Raw genomic sequence first — 26,521 nt, 5'->3', positions numbered from 1 at the left:
TTCCACAATTTTGGTTCTCAAGTCCTCAGACAGTTCTCTTCTCTTTCTGTTGTCCATGCTTAGTGTGGCACACACAGACACACAATGCAAAGACTAAGTGAACTTCTCTCCTTTTTATCTGCTTTCAGGTGTGATTTTTATATTGTCCTCACCTGTTACTTGCTCAAGGTAAGTTTAAAGGATCATCACATGCTAATTTTTCCACAATTTTGAAAGGGTGACAATAATTTTGTCCAGCCCATTTTTGGAGTTTGGTGTGACATTATATTCAATTTGCTTTTTTTTTTTCACCCATTTTTGGTTTAGTTCCAATACACACAAAGGGGGACATGTATCATTATTTGTGTATGGTAGAAGCATTTTACCCCTTTTCCCGAATTCTAAATTATGTGCAGAAGCGCTAAATTTATCAATCAAGCGCAATGAGCTTCATAAATTGCGAGTACATATAGTAATCTCCTCAATCCACTCTTTGGAAAATAGAATCAATGATTTAGAGCATCTTGCTACGTTAAGTCCATAATGGCTTATATTTGCGCAAAAAAAACTGCTCTTGCGGCAAAATTTTTGGTGTAAAGGAAAAGTACGCAGTTAATAAATCCATGTGTACTATAGATGTCACTCCAAGGTACCCTGATTAGGCCACATCTGGAGGACATGCTCTACCAAAACGTGCGCAAAAATTTTGCGCAAAAAAATACACACAAAACAGGGGTAAAATCTTTGATACATGTCCCCCAAAGAGAATAAACATGTGTATAGCAAAACATGTGTTACTGCAATCCTTGTCTGTTAGAAATACTTAACTTTCTTGAAAAATTTTAGGACTGCCAACATTTACGGCATCAAGTCATCGCTACCTTTTTTTTCTGTCTGTGCAATCCTGCAATCCCTGTGCTGCATCCTTTGTCTAGGTTTTTATTAGATTTTTTTTTTTTTTTTTATGTACCGGTACATGGAATAATAATGTTTAAATTTTTTATATATTCTAAGAGACTGGTTTCTTTGTCTTGGAATTAATGTTGTTGAGAAGTGAAAAGGTTTTGATCTGTCGGGTCGTAGTGTTCAAACCGCGACTGATAGTCGAAATAGTCGGAAGAAGAGCATCCTAAGCGAGGCAAACTTACAATTTAAGCCTATAACACTGCACTTATCTCTCCATGCATTCTAACAATTGGTCGGGGTCTCAGCACTAAGACCCCAACAGATCAAAATCCCTTTTTATTTATTTATTTTTATTTTTAAAGCAACAGGTACACTCTTAATCATAATAGAATAATTTTCTCTCTTTATAAGGAGTATTATTTCTCCTGGGGGGCTCAGGCCGCACAAAGCCTGACAGCCAGGGACTCCAGACTGGAGACAGGAGATGCAGAAAGGTGGTGTGTGCTGGGCCCCTCTACACTATGCAGGCTGCCAAGGGCCACAGGAACATACTTACATAGGTATAATCATTATGTATATATAAACTATAGAAATTGGCTGACCAATGATTCGATTATAAAAAAATAGTTGACAACTATTTTAATATTCAATTAGTTATGATCAGATCAGATACAGACAAAAGGTGACCAGAGGCGACATTTATTCTATTAGTCACCTGAACAGTCATAGACTGAACCTAGATTTCTGCACCCTGCTATTAGCACATGTGGCATAAACACATGTAATCCTGTGTATAACATGTCCAACGCTGAGCACGTGTCCTCATCACGAGCCGATCATTCTTGCCTGTAGTAGACTAGAAACATATGGAGACCAAACTCTGAGCAGAAGGGGAAGAAGGTAGGACATGGAGGGCGGCTCCGGCCAGGCTGCACTTCCTACTTCTCTATTTTCAAACACGTAAAAAGCATGGCCGAGGGGGTGTGTGCTGGGGGGGGGGGGGGGGCGCGCCTCCACTGCAAACAAAGCAGAGAGAGGTCATAGAGACCTGCCTGAGGATGACTCCATGCCAAAACTATGAAGCAATCTGGAGAGGTTGAAAGAGTATTAGAGCAAACACCGGAACCTACTCAGAAAGTAAACATAATAGACTCCTGTTCACACCAAGTCAGCCATTATAGCAGAGCTTCCCAACCAGGGTGCCTCCAGCTGTTGCAAAACTTCAACTCCCAGCATGCCCGGACAGCCAACGGCTGTCCGGGCATGCTGGGAGTTGTAGTTTTGCAACAGCTGGAGGCACCCTGGTTGGGAAGCTCTGCTATAATGGGGATATTGCTTCAAGTGGACAGCAAGGGTCTCCATTCTGAGCCCAAAACTACAATTACCACCCTACAGCTTTCAGGGCATGCTGAATTTAGTAGTTTTACAACAGCAAGAACAGTGTTTCCCAATCGGGGTGCCTCCAGCTCTTGCAAAACTACAACTCCCAGCAGCAAAAGATTTGCAGCAGCTGCAGGCACCCTAACGGTATGTTCACACTGCATAATGTGAACAAAATCTCCAACTGCAAAAATTCTGCAAGCGGAAATTCCATCTGGCGGCCGCCCGAAATACTTCGGCGGAAAGACCGCGCGGCGCTGCGCCATCACCACTGACGACTATGCAGGGCTCGTATACTTCCACGCAAAGAACGAACATGTTCTTTCATTGCACGGATCAATTTCAGTTGAGAATTTTCCGCCGCTGAAATTCCACAGTGGGAACAGGTCCGCGGAAGAGTTCACATTAATTACTCAGTGTGAACATACCTAATTGGGAAACACTGAGCTTCACTATAAATCAAATGACTTAACACCGCTTCAAAACCTGCCAATCACATATGCGCAGGATACTGTACACGTGAATACACCGTAAAACATTTAACTTTTGTATTTGGCACCTAAATGCCTCAAGGGAGGCGCTATTTTTGCCTGCAGCATTATGTGATTCTAAGGCACCTGGCAGAATGGCTCCTCCCTTGAGGCATTTATAGGGGTGCTCTGCCTCAAATATCTTCTTATCGCCTATACAAAGGATAGGGGATAAGATTTTAGATCGCAGGAGTCCTACCACTGGGGACCCCCACGATCTCTAGCGCGGCACCCAGTCATTCAGCGCATGGAGCGAATTCCGATCCGTGGCCGATGACTGTCGATACGGCTGCCACACCCCCTCCATTCACTTCTATGGGAGGAGGCGTGATGGCTACGTCATAGCCGTCACGCTTTCTTCCATTCACAAGAATGGAGGGGGCGTGCCCTGAAGTTCCTAAAGTTGCCGCTGCCGGCACGGAGATCCCCTTTGGATAGGGTATAAGATGTTTGGGGCGGAGTAGTGAAGGTTGTTTTAGAAAAAGGACTAACATGCACTGTGCCGAACATATTGTCACTTGTCATAGGACAGAACGGAACCAGGTAAGTATGGTTGTCAGCAATGTCTGTACCGACAGGTTAGTGCAGGCGAAACTGATGACAGATTTCCTTTAAAGGGGTTCTCCGGTGCTTACACATCTTATTCCCTATCCAAAGGATAGGGGATAAGATGCCTGATCGTGTGAGTCCTGCTGCTGGGGACCCCCGTGATCTTGCACGCGGCACCCTGTTTGTCATCAGTCCCCGGAGCGTGTTCGCTCCAGGTCTGATCACCGGCGACTACAGGGTGGGCGGAGTGTGACGTCACGCCTCCGCCCCAGTGTGACGTCACGCTCCGCCCCCCTCAATGTAAGCCTGTGGGAGGGGGCGTGACAGCTATCACGCCACCTCCCATAGGCTTGCATTTAGGTGCGGAGCGTGACGTCACACGCCGTCAGCCCTGTGGTCGACGGTAATCAGACCCGGAGCGAACACGCTCTGGGGACTGATTATAAATGGGGTGCCGCATGCTGGGGTCCCCAGCGGTGGGACTACCGCGATCAGGCATCTTATCCACTATACTTTGGATAGGGGATAAGATGTCTAAGCACCGGAGAACCCCTTTAAGACTTTGAAGGGTGAGCACAGCTAGATTTATAAAACACATGCCTTGAAGTCCCTAGTAAAATGGGGGAAAGAAAAATCCTTCCAAGAAACGCAGTAGAGTAGAGTAAACCTAAAAAGTACAAAAATAAAGAAAGAAAATAGGAATGTGAATTCCAATGTGTCATTACCAAAAAATGAATTTTTAGTTCCAAATTAGAAAATGATCTTTCGCGGTTTCCTATTAGCGTAGCTTTAAATACAGCTAATCTTAGAAGATAATTATAACCAGTAGATGTCGGTGACAAAACAACAGAAAACAAAATAAAAGCGGCAATTAAATTAATTACACATGAATAAAAATAAAATAAAAAACTCCTACCCGAAAAAATATAAATAAATAGGCTTTACTGAGCCCAGCGAGCACCAAGCGTTTGGTCTCCATGGAAACACTTTCAGCTAGGAACGTAATCTATCGTCAGCCGAAGCGATGAGACTTCATGGGTTCATTCACGATCTGTCCGTACCAGTGGATTTCCAGCTGCAGCAAAACTACAACTCGGAGCATGTCCCGACAGCCTTCTGCTGTTACAGCTTGCTGGAGGTTGTAGTTTTGCAACAGCTGGAGGCACACTGGTCAAGGATTAGGTTACTGCAAAACTACAACTTCTGGGGAAAAAAAGCAAAATCCAAACTAGGGTGACTAGTCTGCAGCACACTTACTCTTTAGTGCAGTGTTTGCAACCCAAGGTGCCTCCTGCTGTTGCAAAACTACAACTCCCAGCATGCCCGGACAGCCTTTGGCTGTCCGGGCATACTGGGAGTTATAGTTTTGCAGTAGATGATTTATCATTGATTTGCACCAGACTCCGGTCCATACTACACTCACATTGCATACTTTTACTTGGGGGGGGGGGAAATATATGGAGCATTATATAGAAGAAATTCCAAGGGCAGCCTCGGATTTATGCCACATTTTTTGGACCACATTTATAATTGTAATCTCGGTTGCTGATAAGCCCCATTCAAGTCCTGCATCTCCGTTATATTTGAAATGTATCGGCATGTAACGTATCTGCGCCATAATTCACACAGATTGCCACTGTAGATCAACTGTAATACAGATTTGTAAACTACTTCTGTTTAAAAATAGTAATCCTTCCAGTACTTAGCTGGTGTATGCTCCACAGGAAGTTGTGTAGTTCCAGTCTGACCACAGTGCCCTCTGCTGCCATATCTGTCTGTTTTAGGAATTGTCCATGGGAGGAGAAAACCCCTATAGCAAACCTCTCCTACTCTGGACAGTTCCTGACATGGACAGAGGTGGCAGCAAAGAGCACTGTGTTGGACTGGAAAAAACTACACAACGTCCTCAGTAGTATACTGATAAGTACTGAAAGGGTTAGGATTTTTAAATAGAAATAATTTACAAATCTGTAAAGCTTTCTGGTATCAGCTGATCTGAAACTCTCTCCCCCCCCCCCTTTCTGAAGTACCCTTTAAACTATGCCAGTGGTCTCCACAGCATAAGACACTGCAATAAATCTAACACAGTTGAAGACTTTGGGGGGATATTTATCAAAGTTGTCTATGTCCTGCATCAATATAGACCAAACTACAGAGGGTTAGTCTGGTCTATTGTGCGCCTAATTTATAAAATGGCGCACAGCTCTTGATAAATTCTGTGCACAGACTGCATGATCTATGCTTTAGTCTATATTTAAACCTGCTCCAACATGGTCTGACATTTCGGCGTATTTTCAGCCTATGCGACTTGTCGCTGAAAAGTCGCTTTTGATAAATTCAGCACCAATGCAATTTTCAATGCATTTCAGTCTAAAATAGACTTGCATGCATCATGCTCTAAAAATCCTCTAGAGCAAAAGTCGCAGAAAAGTCGCACATATTTAGACTGCGACTTTCTGTGCAACAAATTTAGACAAGAAAAACCAGTCTAAATCCTTTGATAAATCTCCCCCTTTGTAGTCTAAGTTTCCACTGAAAGTTTTAGTAAATCTGTCTTTGTGCAGTGTTTTCCAACCAGGGTGCCTACAGCTGTTCCAAAATTAAAGGAGTAGTCCAGTGGTGAACCCAGTGGTGAACAACTTATCCCCTATCCTAAGGATAGGGGATAAGTTGCAGATCGCGCGGGGGGGGTCCCGACCGCTGGGGCCCCCGCGATCTCCTGCACGCAGCCCTGACAGCCCGCGGGAAGGGGGCGTGTCGACCTCCGCACGAAGCGGTGGCCGACACGCCCCCTCAATACAACTCTATGGCAGAGCCGAAGCGCTGCCTTCGGCAATCTCCGGCTCTGCCATAGAGATGTATTGAGGGGGCGTCTCGGCCAGCGCTTCGTGCGGAGGTCGACACCCGCTATCTGACCCGAGAGCCTGGCCCCCGTACAGAGAGATCGCAGGGGGTTGGACACCCACGCGATCTCAAACTTATCCACTATCCTTAGGATAGGGGATAAGTTTTTCACCACTGGACTACCCCTTTAAGACTCCCAGCATACCTGAACAGCTATAAAAAAAAAAAAAAAAAAAAAAAAAAAGCCATTATAAACATAGTAAAGATCATTGCCAAGCGCCGTATGTTAAAAACAGCCTAAGAGGTTGCTTTAGCCTCTTGCTTTCAGTATTCCTGATACACTAAGCAAACATAATACAATAGAAAATATAATAAAATGAAGATAAAACCGCTACAGGAATCTCAAAACCTTACCACACCAGGAAACAGGCAGATGGCAGCGCTGGGTGAGAATATCTCATTATACCCGCGCTTTCTGCTGGAGGCGATGGATGAAAACTAGTCCAAAGAAAAAGTGGAGCAACCACTTGTCACAGCCAGAGAGATCTCAGCGACCATATATGTTTTTCCTACAATACATGGCAATATCATAAATAGTACCGTCAAGTAGGAGGAGGAACGAGCCCGCACCACTCAAGTATGCTTTTGGGTAGTATTGGCAGTAAGAGGCTAAATCCACATACCCGTGCTCAGAAGAAGAAAGCAGAGAGTCCAAAATTCCAAATGAAGAAATGAAGCCACGGCACTGGGTAAGTTTGCAATTTAAAGATCTTCTTTATTGCAGCATAGCAGGTCAGTGTGGGAGCTGGACCAGAACGCCGACGAGCGCTGGTTTCGCGTGCAAACCCATTGCCAAAGCGTGTTTGCATGCGAAACCAGCGCTCGTCGCCGATCTGGTCCAGCTCCCACACTGACCTGCTATGCTGCAATAAAGAAGAACTTTTAATTGCAAACCTACCCAGTGCCGTGGCTTCATTTCTTCATTTGGAATAAATAGTACTGTGGCTGGTTGCTATGGGAGACGGCTGCAGAGTTCTTTAACCTCTTAAGGGCCAAGCCCATTTTGACCAGGAACTACAATCCCCAGCGTGCCCGGACAGCCGAAGGCTGTCCGGGCATGCTGGGAATTGTAGTTTTCCAACAGCTGGAGGCACACTGGTTGGGAAAAACCCTTCTATTCCATTGACAAATCCATCACAAAACCTGCATGTCTTACATGTGGACTTACTACGAATTCAACCCTTTGAAGTAAATCCACAACAAAATTTGTGCTGAATAGAATTTGAAGAACATCTGCTAAAAATTAAGTAGTAGTGTAAAATTATGGTTGGCGGAAACCCCCCTTTGGGCCTAATGGAGCTTATACGGCAACACATGGAGAACCTACAGCCCTGTACTATGGGGAGAATACATCAGTGATACAAAGACCAATGAAACGCGCCACATTATTATTTTTGTTGGATTCATATGCAATCTGACAGCAAAACGTCTGTGTGCAAACGGAGGTATATGTAAGTACAACACAGCCCTATATATGGCTAAGTGTCTTATTACAGTCCCATTATAAAGGCTGGAGACCACTGTTCTAAAGAATTCTAACTACAAATAATATATAAATATATATTTTATATCCACACACACAATACATATACACACTCAGATCTTATTACTGAATTTCTCCGTAAGCCATAAACATAAAAATGCTGTATAAATACCACACATCCACATAATGCACACAACTATCCCTGCAACGTTACACCAGACAAAAGACATTTTTCGAGTAAGTTAATTTACTATTACACCGTATCCCTGACAACACTGCTATATGTACCGTCAAGGACAAAGCTAAAAGCCATAAGAAGTATAAAATAAAAAAACTCACTCATCTCCATCGGGACACATTCCTGTGGTTTCATCGTATTTTGTACAATAAACGTCTGGACTGTAGTTAAAGGTCCCATCGCGTCTTCGGATGGGTCTGCGGCGTCGTTGGTTTAGGAAATGCCAGTGAAAGCAGGTAAAAGGTCTGTGCTGGGTACATTTGTGCTGCAGAAACAGCGGGCACTGCTCGGTCCGAAATTCCTTAAGATACCTGGTGGGAAAAATTATAAAATAAAAAAAAAGTTCACATCACGATGCAACAATTAGTGTGTATGTTAATATAGAATGCAACACGCTGCAGAGATTGCCTGGGACTTTTAAACATCCTGCTTCAGAACCATCGTCATAGTAAAGTAGGATTTAAGGAGGACATTTATCATTGTGGCTTTGGTAAGAGAGTTCTGTAGCCATTTTTTTTTTGCTTTGGTTTGGCTTTTGTGTGACATATTTATCATACTATCGCAGAGGGTTGAAAAATTTGTATCACATAAGCAAAAACCAATAAATTACTTCAGAACACCACTTTGTAACCCCATCTCAAGTCACAGCTGTGGAAAAAAAAAAAAAAAAAATGTAATATATATCTGTGTTTATAATATATATATATATATATATATATATATATATATATATATATATATAAAATCAATCACTTTTGTCCCCCTAAATGTACTAACCCAATTTTTGTTTGTTGTTTTTCTTCTCCTTTCATATCCGTGCATGCAGAAGACGACTTCGGATTTGGTGGAGCACGATGACCAGCATTTTTTGGTTTAATATTAATAAAATGGTTAACGAGGGCTTGTTAGGGAGTGTTTTTGCAATAACAGTTTTTTTTTAAACGTTTTTTTTTTTTAAATTGACTTTACAGGCTTAGTAGTGAAAGTTGTCTTCCAGACGGAGTCCATCACTAAGCCCCATTATTAGCATTAGCCCCAAATACAACTAGCGCTAACCCCCAATTATTACCCATGTACCCATCACCACAGGGGTGCTGGGAGGAGTCGGTACCAACAGAATCGGAGTGTCAAAAATGGCGCTCCTGGGCCTAGGAGGTAACAGGCTGGTGTTATTAAGGCTGGGGAGGGCCAGTAACAATGGTCCATGCCCACCCTGGTAACGTCAGGCTGTTGCTGCTCGATTGGTATCCGGCAGAGAATGAAAATACGGGGAACCCTATGCGGTTTTCTTTTATAATTTAATTATTTATGGGGGAAAATTGCCTAGGGTTCCCCATATTTTCATTCTCAGCCAAATATGAACACCTGTATGTGCACAGGCGTGCACGAACAATAACACCAAGAAATTAGATGTATGAATAATTAATATGTTTAATTTAATTCATGGTTATAACATGTTACACATACACATAAGGACAGAATAAAAAGATAAAAACACAGTGTAAAATATAGTTAATAGTATTTACTATAAGACCTGCAAGGAAAGGGAGGGGGGGAGCCCGTATAATGTGCCTGATCAAAAAAGGGGGGGCAATAAATAAGCCTCTATGTATGCTGAGGACACTGCTGTATAAAAAAAAGGGGAGGGATAAAAACGTATGTGGAAAATAAATGTGAACACACACCGTGGTACAAGTGAAGTCAGCCTATACAGCAGTTTGACAACCCAAAAAAAATATTTAAAAAACACAACACGTTTAATAAAACTTTTATTCCAAAAAACACTTATCCACAAGCCCTCGTTAACCATTTCATTGACATTTTAAAAAATTAAAAGCTGGTCATCTATGTAGTCCCCCGAATCCGAAGTAGTCCACAGGATATATGGATCTGAAATGAGAAGAAAAAAAAAAACAAAGAAGATGTTAGTACATTTATTGTCACCCGCTCGCACACCAATCCCGCCCGCTCAGCACGACTAGAACTCCCAGCATATCTTCACTGTAAGGTCATGCTGGGAATTGTAGTCATGCGACGGGAGGCTGGTGGGAGATGTGCAGGCAGGTGACAGGCAAGCCAGAGAAGCTGTACACCTGCTCACACATATCCTACCACCCGTGCCGCACGACTACAACTCCCTGCATGCCCTCGCAGTAAAGACATGCTGGGAGTTGTAGTCGTGCAGCACGGACGGGAGATGTGCGGGCAGGTGACAAGCCTGTCACCTGCAACCACCAGACGAATACAACTCCCAGCATGCCCTTACAGTAAGGAAATTCTGGGAGTTGTAGTCGTGTGACATGGGCAGGCGGGAGATGTGCTTGTCACCTGTCCCCACCGCACATCTACAACTCCCAACATGTCCTTACTGCAAGAGCATGCTGGGAGTCGTAGTCGTGCCACGTGGGAGGGTGACAAGCTTGTCACCAGCTCCCTCCACAGGGCTACAACTCCCAGCATGCCCTTACAGTAAGGGCATCATGGAAGTCATAGTTGTGCAGCGAGGGCAGGTGACAAGCTTGTCACCTGCACAACTACGACTCATAGCATGCTCTTTCAGTAAGGACATGTTGGGAGTTGTAGCCGTGTGGCAAGCTTGTCACCCGCCTGTGCCGCACCAATACAACTCCCAGCATGTCCTTACCGTAAGGGCATGCTGGGAGTTGTAGTAGTGGGGCACGGGCTGGTGACAAGGAAGCCAAGGAAGCAGGCGGCTTGTGCTCTGCTCCCTGGCTTCCCAATTACAGCACTGTAAGTTCCCACTGGCAGCTGTGAATGGCCAGGAGGTCTGGACCAATCACAGGTCTGCCCGGGAAATATGAAATCACCCCCCAGCCACCCGCCCACATCTATCACCTGCTCGTTAGGTATTGTAGAACTACAACTCACAGAATGTCATCACTGTAAGGGCATGCTGGGAGTTGTAGTTCTGCAATTCCTAGCGAGTGGGAGGTAGATGCGGTGGGTGGCCGGTCAGGGAACAAGCTGTGCAAAGTGTCACACAAAAGTTGCAGTGCGACTTTTTGTGCGACTTTAAAAAAATTGCTGTCAAAGGCAACTTTGTAAGCCAGGTCAGACTTTTTGAATGGGGTTTGCGACTTTTAATTGCTTACATGCGACTTTCGCACTTGATAAATTCCCGACCACTGCAAAGTGAAAATTTTAAATTGCTTAGGTTGGGCAGATTGGTATTTTTTGCTTACCCACAAAAGTTGCACAAAAAATTGCTTAGGTGCACGTGCAACTTTTTTAAGCGACTTCTGTAAGAAAAAATAAATAAAAAATGCCTAAATCTCTTGATAAATGTCCCTCAAACTGTCTGGCAGGTAGGTGCAGAAAATAGTTAAAGTGGTACTCCGGTGGGAAAAATTTAAAAAAAAAATCAAAAAACAGTCCACGACGTCATGTCACGTCGGGGACTGTAATTTGTAAATTACTTCTAATAAAAAAATCTTAATCCTTCCAGTACTTCTCAGCTGCTGTATAATACAGAGGAAGTAGTTTTTTCCAGTCTGACCACAGTGCTCTCTGCTGACACCTCTGTCCATGTCAGGAACTGTCCAGAGTAAGAGCAAATCCCCATAGCAAACCTATCCTGCTCCAGACAGTTCCTGCCATGGACACAGGTGTCAGCAGAGAGCACTGTGGTCAGACAGAAAAGAACTACTCAACATCCTCTGTAGTATACAGCAGCTGAATGTCCCTCAAACTGTCTGGCAGGTTGGTGCAGAAAAGATTTAAAGTGGTACTCCGGTGGAAAACAATTTTTCAAAATCAACTGGTGCCAGAAAGTTAAAGGAAATCTGTCAGTAGTATCACCCGCACTAAACTTGTTACACCGGGTTGTAGTGCGGGTGATGCTGATTAAAACGGTACTCACATTGTGTAGATGCGCCCAGCCGTTCAATCACAAATTGCGTTTTTCTATATATGCTAATGAGGGCCTTAGGGCATGGGCGGAGCTCCGATCCGAGCTTCGGGCACCCTGACGTCATCTTTGCCGGGCTCTTCCCTGCTCCTTCGGCCGTGTTAGGGTGCGTTCACACGGAGTAATTCGAAAGGAGTTTACTTGAGTAATTCCTCTTGAATTCTCCGCTTCAAATTACTGCACATCCCTCTGCCCATTGACTTTAATGTTATTTCCGCTGTCCGGTTCACACTGCGGAAATTCTGCTAGCGGAATTCCGACACTGAATTCCTTTCCGCTTGAAGAATGAGCATGTTCATTCTTCAAGCGGAATCCACAAGCAGAAATCAATAGAAGTCAATGATAAAAAAAAATAAAAAATTCCGGCCGACATCGTTTTCGCGTGGAAATAGCTGAAAAAAACCTTCACTTCTTTTTCCCCCATTTCTGCGCGCAATTCCGCGCACACATAAAATTATTTTTACCGCCCGTAAATTTTTTTGGCGCAAATTACTCTTGATTTACTCTGTGTCAACGCACCCTAATAGTACTGCGCATGCGCCGCTTAGTTTGTCCTCCCGGAAGTGGCGTTCCCCTCGGCTTCACAGCTGCAGACGCTGTTGCACAGTAAGCGGCGCATGCGCAGTACTATAACACGGCCGAAGGAGCAGGGAAGGGGTTTATGAATATTGATGAGCCGGGCACAGCAGCCGCCCGGCAAAGATGACGTCAGGGTGCCCGAAGCTCGGATCGGAGCTCCGCCCATGCCCCAAGGCCCTCATTAGCATATGAATCACCCGCACTACAACCCGGTGTAACAAGTTTAGTGCGGGTGATACTACTGACAGATTTCCTTTAACTTTCTGGCACCAGTTGATTTTGAAAAATTGTTTTCCACCGGAGTACCACTTTAAATATTTTCTGCACCTACCTGCCAGACAGTTTGAGGGACATTCAGCTGCTGTATACTACAGAGGATGTTGAGTAGTTCTTTTCTGTCTGACCACAGTGCTCTCTGCTGACACCTGTGTCCATGGCAGGAACTGTCTGGAGCAGGATAAGTTTGCTATGGGGATTTGCTCCTACTCTGGACAGTTCCTGACATGGACAGAGGTGTCTGCAGAGAGCACTGTGGTCAGCCTGGAAAAAACTACACAACTTCCTCTGTATTATACAGCAGCTGAGAAGTACTGGAAGGATTAAGATTTTTTTTTATTAGAAGTAATTTACAAATCCACAAAATTTACAAATTACAGTCCCCGACGTGACATGACGTCAAATTAGCGCTCGACGGAGCGCGTTCTGTTCCTACTCCTATGTAATACCTGTGCTGCAATAAAGTTTTTAAGTGCATCAAACAGTTAAATTGTAGAAGAACCACAGCACTCTATCAGCTACTACTATAAGTACTCCGCTAAGCACCGGTCTCCAGAAAGAACTGTGAGTGCAGGTCCCCTATACCAGTTTTTCCCAACCAGGGTGCCTCCAGCTGTTGCAAAACTACAACTCCCATCATGCCCGGACAGCCTTTGGCTGTCCGGGCATGCTGGGAGTTGTAGTTTTGCAACAGCTGGAGGCACCCCGGTTGGGAAACCGTGCCCTATACCTTTATACTTTTTAAAAATGTACAAATCTGTTACTTTCTGGAGTAAGTTGATATGGGGAAAAAAATGTTTTCCACTAGAGAACCCCTTTAATGTGGGGGCGGGAGAGAGAAGACATCAATGCAGGGGCATGGCAGTGCTGCTGCAGTTAGGAATGCAGGAAGGACAAGCAGCCCCTTCTCCGCTGAAGCTTCAGGAGAATGGGAAAGCTGGGTGACACTCAGTATTCCAAGTGGCACCCAGCTTTCCGTGTCTCCTCAAGAGAGTTGTTTTTCCCTCCCACAGGGTTAGGTTTTAAAGGGGTATTCCAGGCAAAAACTTTTTTTTTTTTTTTATATATATCAACAGGCTCCGGAAAGTTAAAACAGATTTGTAAATTACTTCTATTAAAAAATCTTAATCCTTCCAATAGTTATTAGCTACTGAAGTTGAGTTGCTGTTTTCTGTCTAACTGCTTTCTGATGACTCACGTCCCGGGAGCTGTGCAGTTCCTATGGGGATATTTTCCCCATCATGCAAGGGATATTCTCCCATCATGCACAGCTCCCGGGACGTGACATCATCATTGAGCAGTTAGACAGAAAACTTCAGAAGCTAATAACTATTGGAAGGATTAAGATTTTTTAATAGAAGTAATTTACAAATCTGTTTAAAGGAGTTCTCTAATCTAAAACTTTTAACCCCCGCTGTGCCCGGGCTGTAAAACTATACATAATAACCTTTCACTTACCTACTTACGATCCCCCGTTGTTCCGATATCGCCGTCCCGTTCTCTGGTCCTGGTCTCTTCCTCTTCCTGCGGGTCGGTGACTTCACTCTGCGCTCAGCCTATCAGCGGCTGCGACGGGGCATTGCTGCGGACGCTGATAGGCTGAGCGCAGAGTGAAGTCACCGACCCGCAGGAAGTGGAAGAGACCGGGACCGGAGAACGGGACGGCGATATCGGAACAACGGGGGATCGTAGGCAGGTAAGTGAAAGTTTATTATGTATAGTTTTACAGCCCGGGCACAGCGGGGGTTAAAAGTTTTAGCTTAGAGAACTCCTTCAACTTTCCGGAGCCAGTTGATAGATAAAAAAAAAAAAGTTTTTGCCTAATAATAAATACAGAATTCAATTCCTAAATGTAAGGAATCAGTCCAGGTACATATAGTGCAGGACTTTAGGGGGATAGGCATGACATTCTCTCTTTGCCATACGCAGAACCCCATACGCCCTGCACCGGCCAAAATACAGTAATAAGGCCAACCTGTCAATGCCTCTGTGCCATATGGTGACTACAGATATACGATCAATGGAAACACTGCAATGCAAGCCAAAGCAAGAGCCAGCTGTAGCTTGTGTCATTGTGTTGCATTGGTTTGGTCACAGTCACATAGCATGAACAATATGTACTACATTACAGGATACAACGCCCAAGACCTCATACTGGCATACAGCACAGGGATCCATTCATGTGTGCCACAAAGTCATAACTGCATTAATAATAAATTATTGTTCAATAAAATAATAATAAGCCCCATTAAGTGTTGTAACAGTATCATAACATAACCCACAGGGGACTTCGGCAGTTCTTAAAGCGGCAATTGTACAAAGATGTTTAGTAACAAGAGGAAGAAGCCTCGATGACTAAACTGAAAGGCTTTCACATTGAGCGTATTCTGCGCACCAAAGGTTTAAAATGTGCAGAGATTTTTTTTAAATGCAGCATTTGCCACTTTTATCCAATTTGAAGTCTAAGGGTGCATTCACACAGCCGTCTGTCTCCGTTTTTTTTATCCCTGTTTCGGTTCCGTTCTTGCCGGCTGTAAACTGATTTTGAAAAATCCCATTCACGTCAGTGGGATTTTTTTTACAATCCGTTACATCTGTTTGTACCCGCAGAAAGAACGGCGCATGCAGTATTTTTACTTCCGTAAAAAAACAAAAAAACAAAGAAAAAACGTATACAGTAAATTTAACATTGAAGTCTATGGAAAATGGATGAGCCTTTAATGTCATCCGTTTGTATCTATTTTATCAATCCGTTTTACTTATGAGCATGCTCAGAACAAAACAAAACAAAATAACAGAACAGTAACGGATCCAAATGGATGATATCTGTGAGCATCTGTTATGGTCTGTTTTTTAAGTCTTTTTTTTTGACGGGAGAAGAACGTGACGGGTCTAGACAGCCGTGCGAACACAGCATAAGTATGGATGCATCCATAAGTGTTTTGTATTGCATTTTATCTGTATGTCACCAGTATTGTCATCTACTTTGCGTCCATTTTTAAAAGCTCATTTCAATTCCCTAAAATACATCAGACTGTATTTTCTGTAGAGAAATAAGGATGCTCTACAAATGTCATAGTGAGGCCATGACATGAGGTCATAGTGATGACATAGTGGAGCCACACTGAGGCCAATACAAAGACAAAGTGAGGCCATGCGGTTGACATAGTGATGTCACACTGAGGTCATACCGATGACATAGTGACACAATGCTCATGACATAATAAAGCCATACTGATGACATAGTGGAATCATACTGAGGCCATACTGACAACTTGGTGACGCCATGCCAATGACCAAGTGATGCCATGATTAGGTCATACTGATGACAGTGTCGCCATGCCGATGACATAGTGACACCATAATAGTGGAGCCTTTCCAATTACATAGTGACCCCATACTTATGACATAATGGAGCCATACAGATGACAGTGACACCATACTGATATAGTGATCCCATACTAAGGCCATGTCAGTGACATACTGACACCATGCTGATGTCATAACTGATGACATAGTAAAACCACACCAACGACATAGTAGAGCCATTCCTATGGCATTTCATCCATCATACCTCCAAATCTCAGATTCATGTTACGGACATAGACCCCTATGCTCAGCCTCAGGCTGGGTTCACATCATGATTTGTCTGCGGTATGACCAAATATGCGTATCACGGTATTTTTGTAACTTATGGAGGTTACACGGTATATAACAGTATTTCTCCCCCCCACCCCCCAATTAATTATCAGCCCAGCGCTGCGCTGTCCCCATCGGGGTAAATACTCACATATCACCCGCAAGCGCTGCCCTCCTCGTTCTCCTGTTTGTTGCGGCCACCGGCGCTGACACTCTATACTGTACGCTGTATCCCTATGCCCGGGCTGCAAAAGATAAACAAAATGAACTTTAATGCACGTTCCTTAGTCGGCCTTACGCTCTTCCTGGGGACAGGAACGTCGGAGAGCCGTCAGCCTATCACCGGCCGGCTTCTTACATGACAATGCGCTCAACCTATCACCGGCCGATACGGAACATCGCTGCGGCCAGTGATAGGCTGACGGCTCTCCGACGTTCCATTCTCCAGGAAGCTGGTCCGGACCGACGGGGAAGGTGACTTAAAGTTTATTTTGTTTAACTTTTGCAGCCCGGGCATAAGGACACAGCTATATAGAGTGTCAGCGCCGGCGGCCGCAACAAACAGGAGGACGAGGAGGGCAGCGCTTGTGGGTGATATGTATTTACCCCGATGGGGACATTGCAGCGCTGGGCTGAAAATTAATTGTGGAGTGGGGGGGGGGGGGAGCAGAACAGCGCTCGCGGGTCACATATGATTAGTTCCTTGATGTGGGGACAGCGCAGCACGAGGCTGATAATTCATTAATTTCCGAGGGGGAGGGGCCAAACCGGTATTGCGGTATGGGGAAAAAATTCATATCGTGCAGGACCAAAATTTCGGTATTCAGTATGAACCGGTATACCGCCCAGCCCTAGTATTAACTACATTTGTCTTTTTATGGCCTTTGAATCAACATATACGATATTTATGTGGTACAGATAAATCGGAGTCCTTTTTGAGTAACGTACTTGTGACGTATAGGTGAAATATCACATTGACTTGTATTATATACTTTTTTTTTTTTTTAAATGTGAACCTACGTAGAACGTATACGTCATATCTTCTAAGCTTTTACCTATGCGTCAATTACATTAAAAAAAGTATGCAACATATTGAATACGTTGTACGTATGTTTTTTTAAACATATAAACATTAAAAATTGAGTGTGGGTTTTTACATCCGTTTTATATATACCTTTCTAACATACACGTCAAACGTATTAGAAATCATGATGTGAACACAGCCTTAGGGTATGTTCACACTACAGAGTGTGAATGGAATCTCTGCTCGCTGAATTTAGCGAGCGGAGATTCAGGCTGGCAGCCGGCGGCGGCTGAAGGACCGCGTGGCACCAAGCCGTCACCATTGACAGCTATGCAGTGCTCGCGGACTTCCGCGCAAAGAATGAACATGTTCTTTCTTTGAGCGGAACAATTTCAGCGGCGGAATTGTCCGCCACGGAAATTCCAGTGTGAACAGGTCTCGCGGAAACCCATTCACACTAATGTTAAGTTCACACCGCGGAATACCGTAGTGTACATACCCTTAGGCTGGGTTCACACCACATTTTTGCAATACAGTTCCCGTATCAGGTTTTTGATGAAAAACTGATTCCTCAAAACCGGACTAAACTGTATCAAAACGCGTGTACAAATTTCAACCCGTATACGGTTTATAAAATGATGTCCGGTTGCATCCGTTTTTTTTAAGAAAAAAAAATAAAAAATAAAAAAACATACGTTTTCACTTTTCACTCCATTTTGAATAAAGTTTCACTTGTTTGACTGAAATTCCAAGAAAAAAAAAAACTGTGCAAAGTCAAAAACCGGATGGAACCGTACGCACATACGGTTCTGTACGTTTCCCATTGACTCCCATGTAAAAAAAATTATATATATATATATATATATATATATTTTATTAATAATAATAATAATAATAATAATAATAATAATAATAATATGTATATGGTTTAATACGGTTTTTCACCTGGACCAAAAACGGCAGTAGTCGACAGTATTGGGTAAGGGTAAAAAAAAAAGAAAAAAAAAAAAAAAAACGTATAAGACGCAAAAGCGGACTAAACCAGATGATGCGTTAAACATACAGTTTACAATGTTAAGTCAATACATACGGTTTTCTATACAGTCCCATACGGTTTTTAACTTGAAACCGTATACGGGAACTGTATGACAAAAACGTGGTGTGCATGCACTCTTATGTCACATAGCAGTGATCCCTGACCTGTGGCTCTCCAGCTGTTGCAAAACTCTGTGCATGCTGGGAATTGTAGTTTTGCAACCGGTGGAGAGCTACATATCCGTTACAACAAAACGTCTGCTTCATAAACCTTGCGCAAAAAATTAAAATAATTTAAAAAAAAAAACATTTTGTCACACACTTTCCATAAGATTCAGACTAAATCACCTACTCCCATACAACTTGTGTGGTGTCCCCTTACCATGCATCTCTATGTGAATCTAGGGCAGTGGTCTCTAAACGGCAGACCTCCAGCTGTTGCAAAACTACAACTCCCAGCATTTTTTCACACACTTTCCATAAGATTCAGACTAGATCACCTACTCCTATACAACTTGTGTGGTGTCACCTTACCATGCATCTCTATGTGAATCTAGGGCAGTGGTCTCTAAACGGCAGACCTCCAGCTGTTGCAAAACTACAACTCCCAGCATTTTTTCACACACTTTCCATAAGATTCAGACTAGATCACCTACTCCTATACAACTTGTGTGGTGTCACCTTACCATGCATCTCTATGTGAATCTAGGGCAGTGGTCTCTAAACGGCAGACCTCCAGCTGTTGCAAAACTACAACTCCCAGCATGCCCGGACAGCCTTCGGCTGTCCGGGCATGCTGGGAGTTGTAGTTTTGCAACAGCCGGAGGTCTGCCGTTTGGAGACCACTAATCTATGTGGTGAAACAATATAAGGAGGGACCCCCAACAGCTGCTCCACAATGTGCGCTATACTGGAGCAGACAACGTAAGAATGTGAACAGGGCGAGCAATGGTGATCACACGCCTTTATGGCTCCCTTCATGTTTACAAAACTCAGAAAAGCTGGAAAAGAAAACGCGGGAATGTCGGAAGGACTGTTTATTCTGGAAGGAGGGAAAAGCGTTTTATTTAAAGGGGGAGAAGATGACCAGGAACGAGCAGGCGCCGCTCGCAGCGCTATTCTCAGACGACACTTGCGCCATAATAGAGCGTACGGCGCCGTAAGGGGAAGCAACCCCTGCGCTACGCAACACACGTAACGGCTCTGCAAACACAGACGGCGGCTACAGACAAGACTACGAGCCGCGCTGATGTCACCGGGCAACGAGCCGCGGCCAGCACAAAGAGCCGAGCGACAACTAACGGAGGGACGGGCAACAGTTACCGAACGGAAACGCGTGTTAAAAAAAAACATAAACAAAAAAAAATATATTTTTTTTTTGTGCAATGCTAGGGCGACGCCCGCGGGTGTCAGCAGCCGCCTCCCGCCCCGTGCCCCACACTTACGTGTAATGAGTCGGTTTCTCGGTCTGCGGGGAGCCGCTCAGCGCCGTTTTCGAAACCGACGGCATTTTCAGTCAAAACAAACATGAGCGCATGCGCGGGAATCCGAGCGACAGCACTGGCCACACCCTCCAGCGCTGAGTGACAGGCCCCGCCCCCGGACACGGCCCTCTGAGTGACAGCGTTGTCTAAGACGAGCCCACATTCTCGGGATAGGCTCCGCCTCCCGGCCCCCTCCCCTTCTGTTGGTTTGAGAGTGGAACTGCAAGTCACGCCCATTTGCTGCTTGGCTCCGCCCTTTTGTATTGGTGTTCTGTACACAGGCTGACAGGCATTGCTGCAAGGCTGCATGTGACTTTCTTCTTCATAGGGATTTAAAGCAGTTGTATTGCAACATACATGTGTCTCGCTTGTGACTGTCAGTGTCCCGCAACATTCTGCAGAACTACAACTCCCAGCATGTCCTAGATCTGTCTAGATCAGTGATCCCCAGCCTCTGTCCATCTGCCAAACTACAACTCCCAGCATGTCCTAGATCTGTCAAATCAGTGATCCCAGCCTATCTCTGTCCATCTGCAAAACTACAACTCCCAGCATGTCCTAGATCTGTGAAACCAGTGATCCCCAGCCTGTCTCTATCCAGCTGCAGAACTACATCTCCCAGCATGTCCTGACAGCCTTTAGCTTAATCATGACTTACAACAATGGGGATGATTTATCAAAACCTGTGCAAAGGAAAAGTTGCCCATAGCAACCAATCAGATCACTTCTTTCATTTTGCAGAGGCCTTGTTAAAAATGAAAGCAGCGATCTGATTGGTTGCTATGGGCAACGCAGCAACTTTTCCTCTGCACAGGTTTTGATAAATCTCCCCCCAGTGTTCCTTAACCTGAAGCTCCTCATCTGGTGCAAAACTACAACTCCCAGCATGCCCTGACAGCCTTCAGATTAAGAGTATGGATACGCTTTAACATATAGCAGTGTTTCCCTGGGGCTTCGGAAAAGCAATATAGCAATATAACATGGTTTACAGCAGTTCTCCCCAATCAGTTTTTCCCAAAATGACAGTCTGTGGCTTTCCAGCCATTGGCTGTCAGGGCATGATGGGAGTTGTAGTTATGTAACAGCTGCAGAGCCACAGGTTGGGGAACACTGGTCTAAGGCAGCCAAACAGTGTGTCACCAGCTGTTGCAAAACTACAAATCCCAGCATGTCCAGGCATGCTGGGAGTTATAGTTTTAAAACAGTTGGAGACATGCTGTATTCTCCAAACTGTGGACCTCCAGATGTTGCAAAACCACATCTCCCAGCATGCCTGGACAGCTTCGGCTTACGACTATGGATACACCTTGACTTACAGTAGTGTTCCCTAAGCTGAGCTTCTCCATCTGGTGCACGACTTCAACTCCCATCATGTCCTGACAGCCTTCAGCTTAAGGCTAGGTTCAGACTACGGAATTTCCGCCTGCAATTCCACTTTGAAATTGCAGGAGGAAATTCCGCTTGCTAAAATGTACTGTATAGTGAATGGGTTTCCGTTCACAAATTCACACTTCGGAATTTGTGAAGCGGAATTTGTGAACGGAAAATCCACTTGGAAATTTCCGCCTGAAGAATGGCGTTGCTCTTTCTTCAGGCAGAAATCCGTGCGGAACACATTGCAGTCTATTGGAGACTGCAGTGTCCGCACGGTCCTAGCGCCGACTGATTCAGTCAGTGCTGGCCGCACTCGGAATCTCCGGGCAGAAATTTTCTGCCCGGAGATTCCGTAGTCTGAACCTAGCCTAAGAGTAGGGATACACCATGACTTCCAGCAATTCACACCAACTTGTGGCTCTCCAGCCTTTGGCTGACAGGCATGCTGGGTGTTGTAGTTTTGCAGAGTCACAGGTTGGGAAACGCTGCTCTAAGGTGTATCCCTATCCCAGTGGACTCCAAACTTCGAACCTCCAGCTGTTGCAAAACTACAACTCTTAGGATGTCCGGACAGCTGTCGGCCCATGGGCAGATATTCCGCTGTGTGAACATAGCCTTCCAGCTGCCCCCCCCCCCATAGATCAGGTCTCAGGTTGCAGTCATTCACACAGTTCATATTACAATGTGTTAACACTAGAGATGAGCGAACTTACAGTAAATTTGATTCGTCACAAACTTCTCGGCTCGGCAGTTGATGACTTTTCCTGCATAAATTAGTTCAGCTTTCCGGTGCTCCGGTGGGCTGGAAAAGGTGGATACAGTCCTAGGAGACTCTTTCCTAGGAATGTATCCACCTTTTCCAGCCCACCGGAGCACCTGAAAGCTGAACTAATTTATGCTGGAAAAGTCATCAACTGCCGAGCCGAGAAGTTTGTGACGAATCGAATTTACTGTAAGTTCGCTTATCTCTAGTTAACACCATGCAGCAGATTTATGAATGTGCAGCATTTACACCGCTTCTTCCTGTACATACGGCATAAAATGCCAAATTTTTTATTTTTTTTTGTGAACAGAATCCCCCCCCCCAAAAAAAGACTCCATATGGCGGCAAATTGTAGGATTACAGAGGTACAGTAAATGCCCCCAATGTGCACTAGAATGGGAGTCCTATTGTGGCTCTATGCAAAAGCCATTGTGTGACTGTGCGGAAGGCTTCACACCTGATATCCGAGGTGAGATCACGTCTCAGATCATCGGCGAACGTCCAGCGTTACTAATAAACCGGGGAGGGGACCACATAGTAGTGTCAGTCCCTGGGACATGTAGGGGACACAGGATGGTTGACTGTCATATAAGTTGTGTGGTGTCACCTTACTATGCACCACTATGTGAATCTAGGGCAGTGGTCTCCAAACGGCAGACCTCCAGCTGTTGCAAAACTACAACTCCCAGCATTTTTTCACACACTTTCCATAAGATTCAGACTAGATCACCTACTCCCATACAACTTGTGTGGTGTCACCTTACCATGCATCTCTATGTGAATCTAGGGCAGTGGTCTCCAAACGTCAGACCTCCAGCTGTTGCAAAACTACAACTCGCAGCATTTTTTCACACACTTTCCATAAGATTCAGACTAGATCACCTACTCCCATACAACTTGTGTGGTGTCACCTTACCATGCATCTCTATGTGAATCTAGGGCAGTGGTCTCCAGACGGCAGACCTCCAGCTGTTGCAAAACTACAACTCCCAGCATTTTTTCACACACTTTCCATAAGATTCAGACTAGATCACCTACTCCCATACAACTTGTGTGGTGTCACCTTACCATGCATCTCTATGTGAATCTAGGGCAGTGGTCTCCAGACGGCAGACCTCCAGCTGTTGCAAAACTACAACTCCCAGCATGCCCGGACAGCCTTCGGCTGTCCGGGCATGCTGGGAGTTGTAGTTTTGCAACAGCTGGAGGTCTGCCGTTTGGAGACCACTAATCTATGTGGTGAAACAATATAAGGAGGGACCCCCAACAGCTGCTCCACAATGTGCGCTATACTGGAGCAGACAACGTAGGAATGTGAACAGGGCGAGCAATGGTGATCACACGCCTTTATGGCTCCCTTCATGTTTACAAAACTCAGAAAAGCTGGAAAAGAAAACGCGGGAATGTCGGAAGGACTGTTTATTCTGGAAGGAGGGAAAAGCGTTTTGTTTAAAGGGGTAGAAGCTGTCCAGGAACGAGCAGGCGCTATTCTCAGACGACACTTGCGCCATAATAGAGCGTACCGTAAGTCACACCTGATATTCCGAGATGAGATCACGTCTCAGATCATCGGCGAACGTCCAGCTTTACTAATAAACGGGGGAGGGGACTTTTGGTAATCCAGCATGTTGCTGATACAATGACCTAATAATGGGAGTATTCCCATACAATGCACACACAGCCTAACTCACTCCCCTTCTGCTTATAGACAGAAGATGCCACTCCTCCATTATGGTGGTAGGCCCCTCCGCCTCCATGTTGCATCTCTCTTCTCTATTGTTACATCCGATTTCTCCTCCCTATTCCCTACTCCGCCTCCATGGACTCCGGCAGATCTCATTCTCGCTCCATACTAGACATTACCCCCTCTTTACTACTACCCACCCCTCCCTTTCCAGAATAATTTATCCAGCACCCGTCTGCCCCTTGTAGGTGACAAAGATTTCTTAGCATGGTGTTATTCATAGACCATCTCCCTCACTTAGATACGACATTACGTTCCCACATCGGAGGAAGGGACCGCTAAACCCGTCTACGTGTTATACAGACACTGCATGCAAACATTGGGGCACATGGTTCAAGTGTCAGAGGTGCGAATTGTCAGCGTTGCTAGGCTACAGGGTGTCGTGTAGGTGCAAAAAAACTTACAACGAAGATAGCTGATGTGTGGGGGCATAATGGTGCGGGGAGAACAAGTTTTAATGCATGTCTTTTTTATTGGGGAAAATAAACAATGGATTCTTCTGTCCGTTTTAACAAATACACATACAGTGACCCCCGACCTACGATTGCCCCTACATATGATGAAATCGACATACGATGGCCTCTCAGAGGCCATCGCATGTCGATGTCAGCATCGACATACGATGCTTTTTTATGTCGGGGCCATCGCATTAAGCGCTATCCGGCAGCGCCAAATGCTTAAGCTGCTGCCGGATAGCAGCTTAATGTTCCCCGTGTGGTGCGGTAAGTATTACTTACCCCTCCACGATGCTCCGGGGTGCCCTCCGGGTCCAGCGCTGATCTTCCGGTGTCTTCTCGGCCCTCTCCGATGACGTCAATATGCTGCTGCGCACGCCATCCAATAGGAATGGCGTACGCAGCGGCGTAATGACGTCGCTACGCAGGCCCAGTAAGGCCTTGCGGAAGACAGAAGAGGACCAGAGAAGACAGAAGAGGACCGGAGAAGACAGCAGAGGACCGGAGAAGACAGCAGAGGACTGGAGAAGACCAGGAGAGCCCAGCGGAGGCCCGGGATCACCATCGGGAGCGGCGGGGACACCATCTCGAGCAGCGGGGACAGGTGAGTACAGCTTCCTATACTTCACATTGCACGAATCCCTCAACATACGATGGATTCGACAAACGATGGCTCGTTTGGAACGAATTACCATCGTATGTTGAGGGACCACTGTATTCCTCCTAAAAATAACTATTCTGGAACATAATGCTATGAGTCGGCGCCCATGCACACTACTAAAATTGTATGTGGTTACGTGGGTGTGATGAGGGCAGATGTTGTTACCCTAGGGGCAGATTGGGTTAACCCCTTTTATTCGTGATGCCAGGGCATGGTTTATCCTCGATACCGCCCGAAGGTATACCGCTAGATCCTGGGCTAGGCACGGGGGCAATAATGACTCCGACACCAAGTTACGGACAACGGTAGCTTTACTGAGTGACAGAGGGTACAGTCTATACAGTTCAGCCAGGCCCACGGAGGTGACCAGTGACTTCAGAGACCTTAAAGGAGAACTACGGGATTGAAAAATGTATCCCCTATCCTAAGGATAGGGGATAAGTTTCAGATCGCGGGGGGTCCGACCGCTGGGGCCCCCCGTGATCTCCCATACGGGGCCCCGGCTCTCTGGTTAGAGAGGGCGTGTTGACCACCACACGAAGCAGCGGCCGACACGCCCCTCCATACACTGCTATGGTAGAGCCGGAAATTGCCGAAGGCAGCGCTTCGGCTCTCCCATAGCAGTAAATGGAGGGCGCGTGTCAGCCGCCGCCTCGTGCGGTGGTCGACACACGCTCTCTATGCAGAGAGCCGCGGCCCCAGCGGTCGGACCCCCCGCGATCTGAAACTTATCCCCTATCCTTATGATAGGGGATAAAATGTTAAATCCCGTAGTTCTCCTTTAAAAGGGGTATTCCAGGCCAAAACTTTTTTTTATATATCAACTGGCTCCAGAAAGTTAAAACAGATTTGTAAATTACTTACTTATTAAAAAATCTTAATCCTTCCAATAGTTATTAGCTTCTGAAGTTGAGTTGTTGTTTTCTGTCTAACTGCTCTCTGATGACTCACGTCCCGGGAGCTGTGCAGTTCCTATGGGGATATTCTCCCATCATGCACAGCTCCCGGGACGTGACATCATCATTGAGCAGTTAGACAGAAAACTTCAGAAGCTAATAACTATTAAAAGGATTAAGATTTTTTAATAGAAGTAATTTACAAATCTGTTTAACTTTCCAGAGCCAGTTGATATATATATATAGAAAAAGGTTTTGCCTGGAATACCCCTTTAAGGGCTTGCTGGGACTTGCACTAGATTTGGAAATTTTAGAGCCGCAGTACATGCCATACAGCCGGCCCTGGTACACCTGTACCATTCTGTGTGGTTCCCGTATCCTGCCTTGGTGGTCTTCCACACCGCCAACAAACAGGAAGGTGCTACACTTGATCTTAGCCAAAAGGCAGAGAAGCGACAATTTTATTGCGGGTCACTCTGACTTGACAATAGATAACTGTGACTGACAATGCTGTGGTTGTAGCTTATTGTAGAATTGTGGCTGCTGGACTGACTTGAGGCCTTCTATGGACTCCACACTCTGAGACTTGACTGCACTGCAACTCAGCAGAAAGAGAGCGAAGAGACTCCTCCCAGGGATTTTATAGGGGAGACTCTGGTGGGGTCCCATAGGTCAACCTTAAGTCACATGGTAG

The 26,521-nt window shown here is 45.2% G+C and overlaps 1 protein-coding gene across 13 annotated transcripts in view; it reads right to left on the bottom strand.

Moving 5' to 3' along the window:
* Positions 1-20,555, bottom strand: part of UNKL (unk like zinc finger) — a 109,120-nt gene extending 88,565 nt beyond the window's left edge. For 11 of the 13 annotated variants that reach the window (XR_008847384.1, XR_008847383.1, XR_008847382.1 and 8 more), the window contains exons 1-2: positions 19,896-20,555; positions 8,071-8,280 (exon numbers count right to left, since the gene is read on the bottom strand). Coding sequence is in view for 6 of the 13 variants with exons in the window: in XM_056537159.1 (XP_056393134.1) it covers positions 8,071-8,280; positions 19,896-19,960 (275 nt within the window). In the remaining 7 variants the exon portion in view is untranslated. Of the gene's footprint in view, positions 1-8,070; positions 8,281-8,746; positions 8,834-16,542; positions 16,637-19,895 lie in introns of those variants that run through there. The other 2 variants (XM_056537157.1, XM_056537156.1) reach the window with 2 other exon arrangements.
* Between the last annotated feature and the right edge of the window lie 5,966 nt (positions 20,556-26,521).

The sequence above is a fragment of the Hyla sarda genome, chromosome 8 (assembly GCF_029499605.1).
Source record: "Hyla sarda isolate aHylSar1 chromosome 8, aHylSar1.hap1, whole genome shotgun sequence".
In the NCBI taxonomy this organism is placed as follows: domain Eukaryota; kingdom Metazoa; phylum Chordata; class Amphibia; order Anura; family Hylidae; genus Hyla; species Hyla sarda.
The sequence above is the reverse complement of the archived record's forward strand: the minus strand, read 5'-3'. Positions and strand labels throughout refer to the sequence as shown.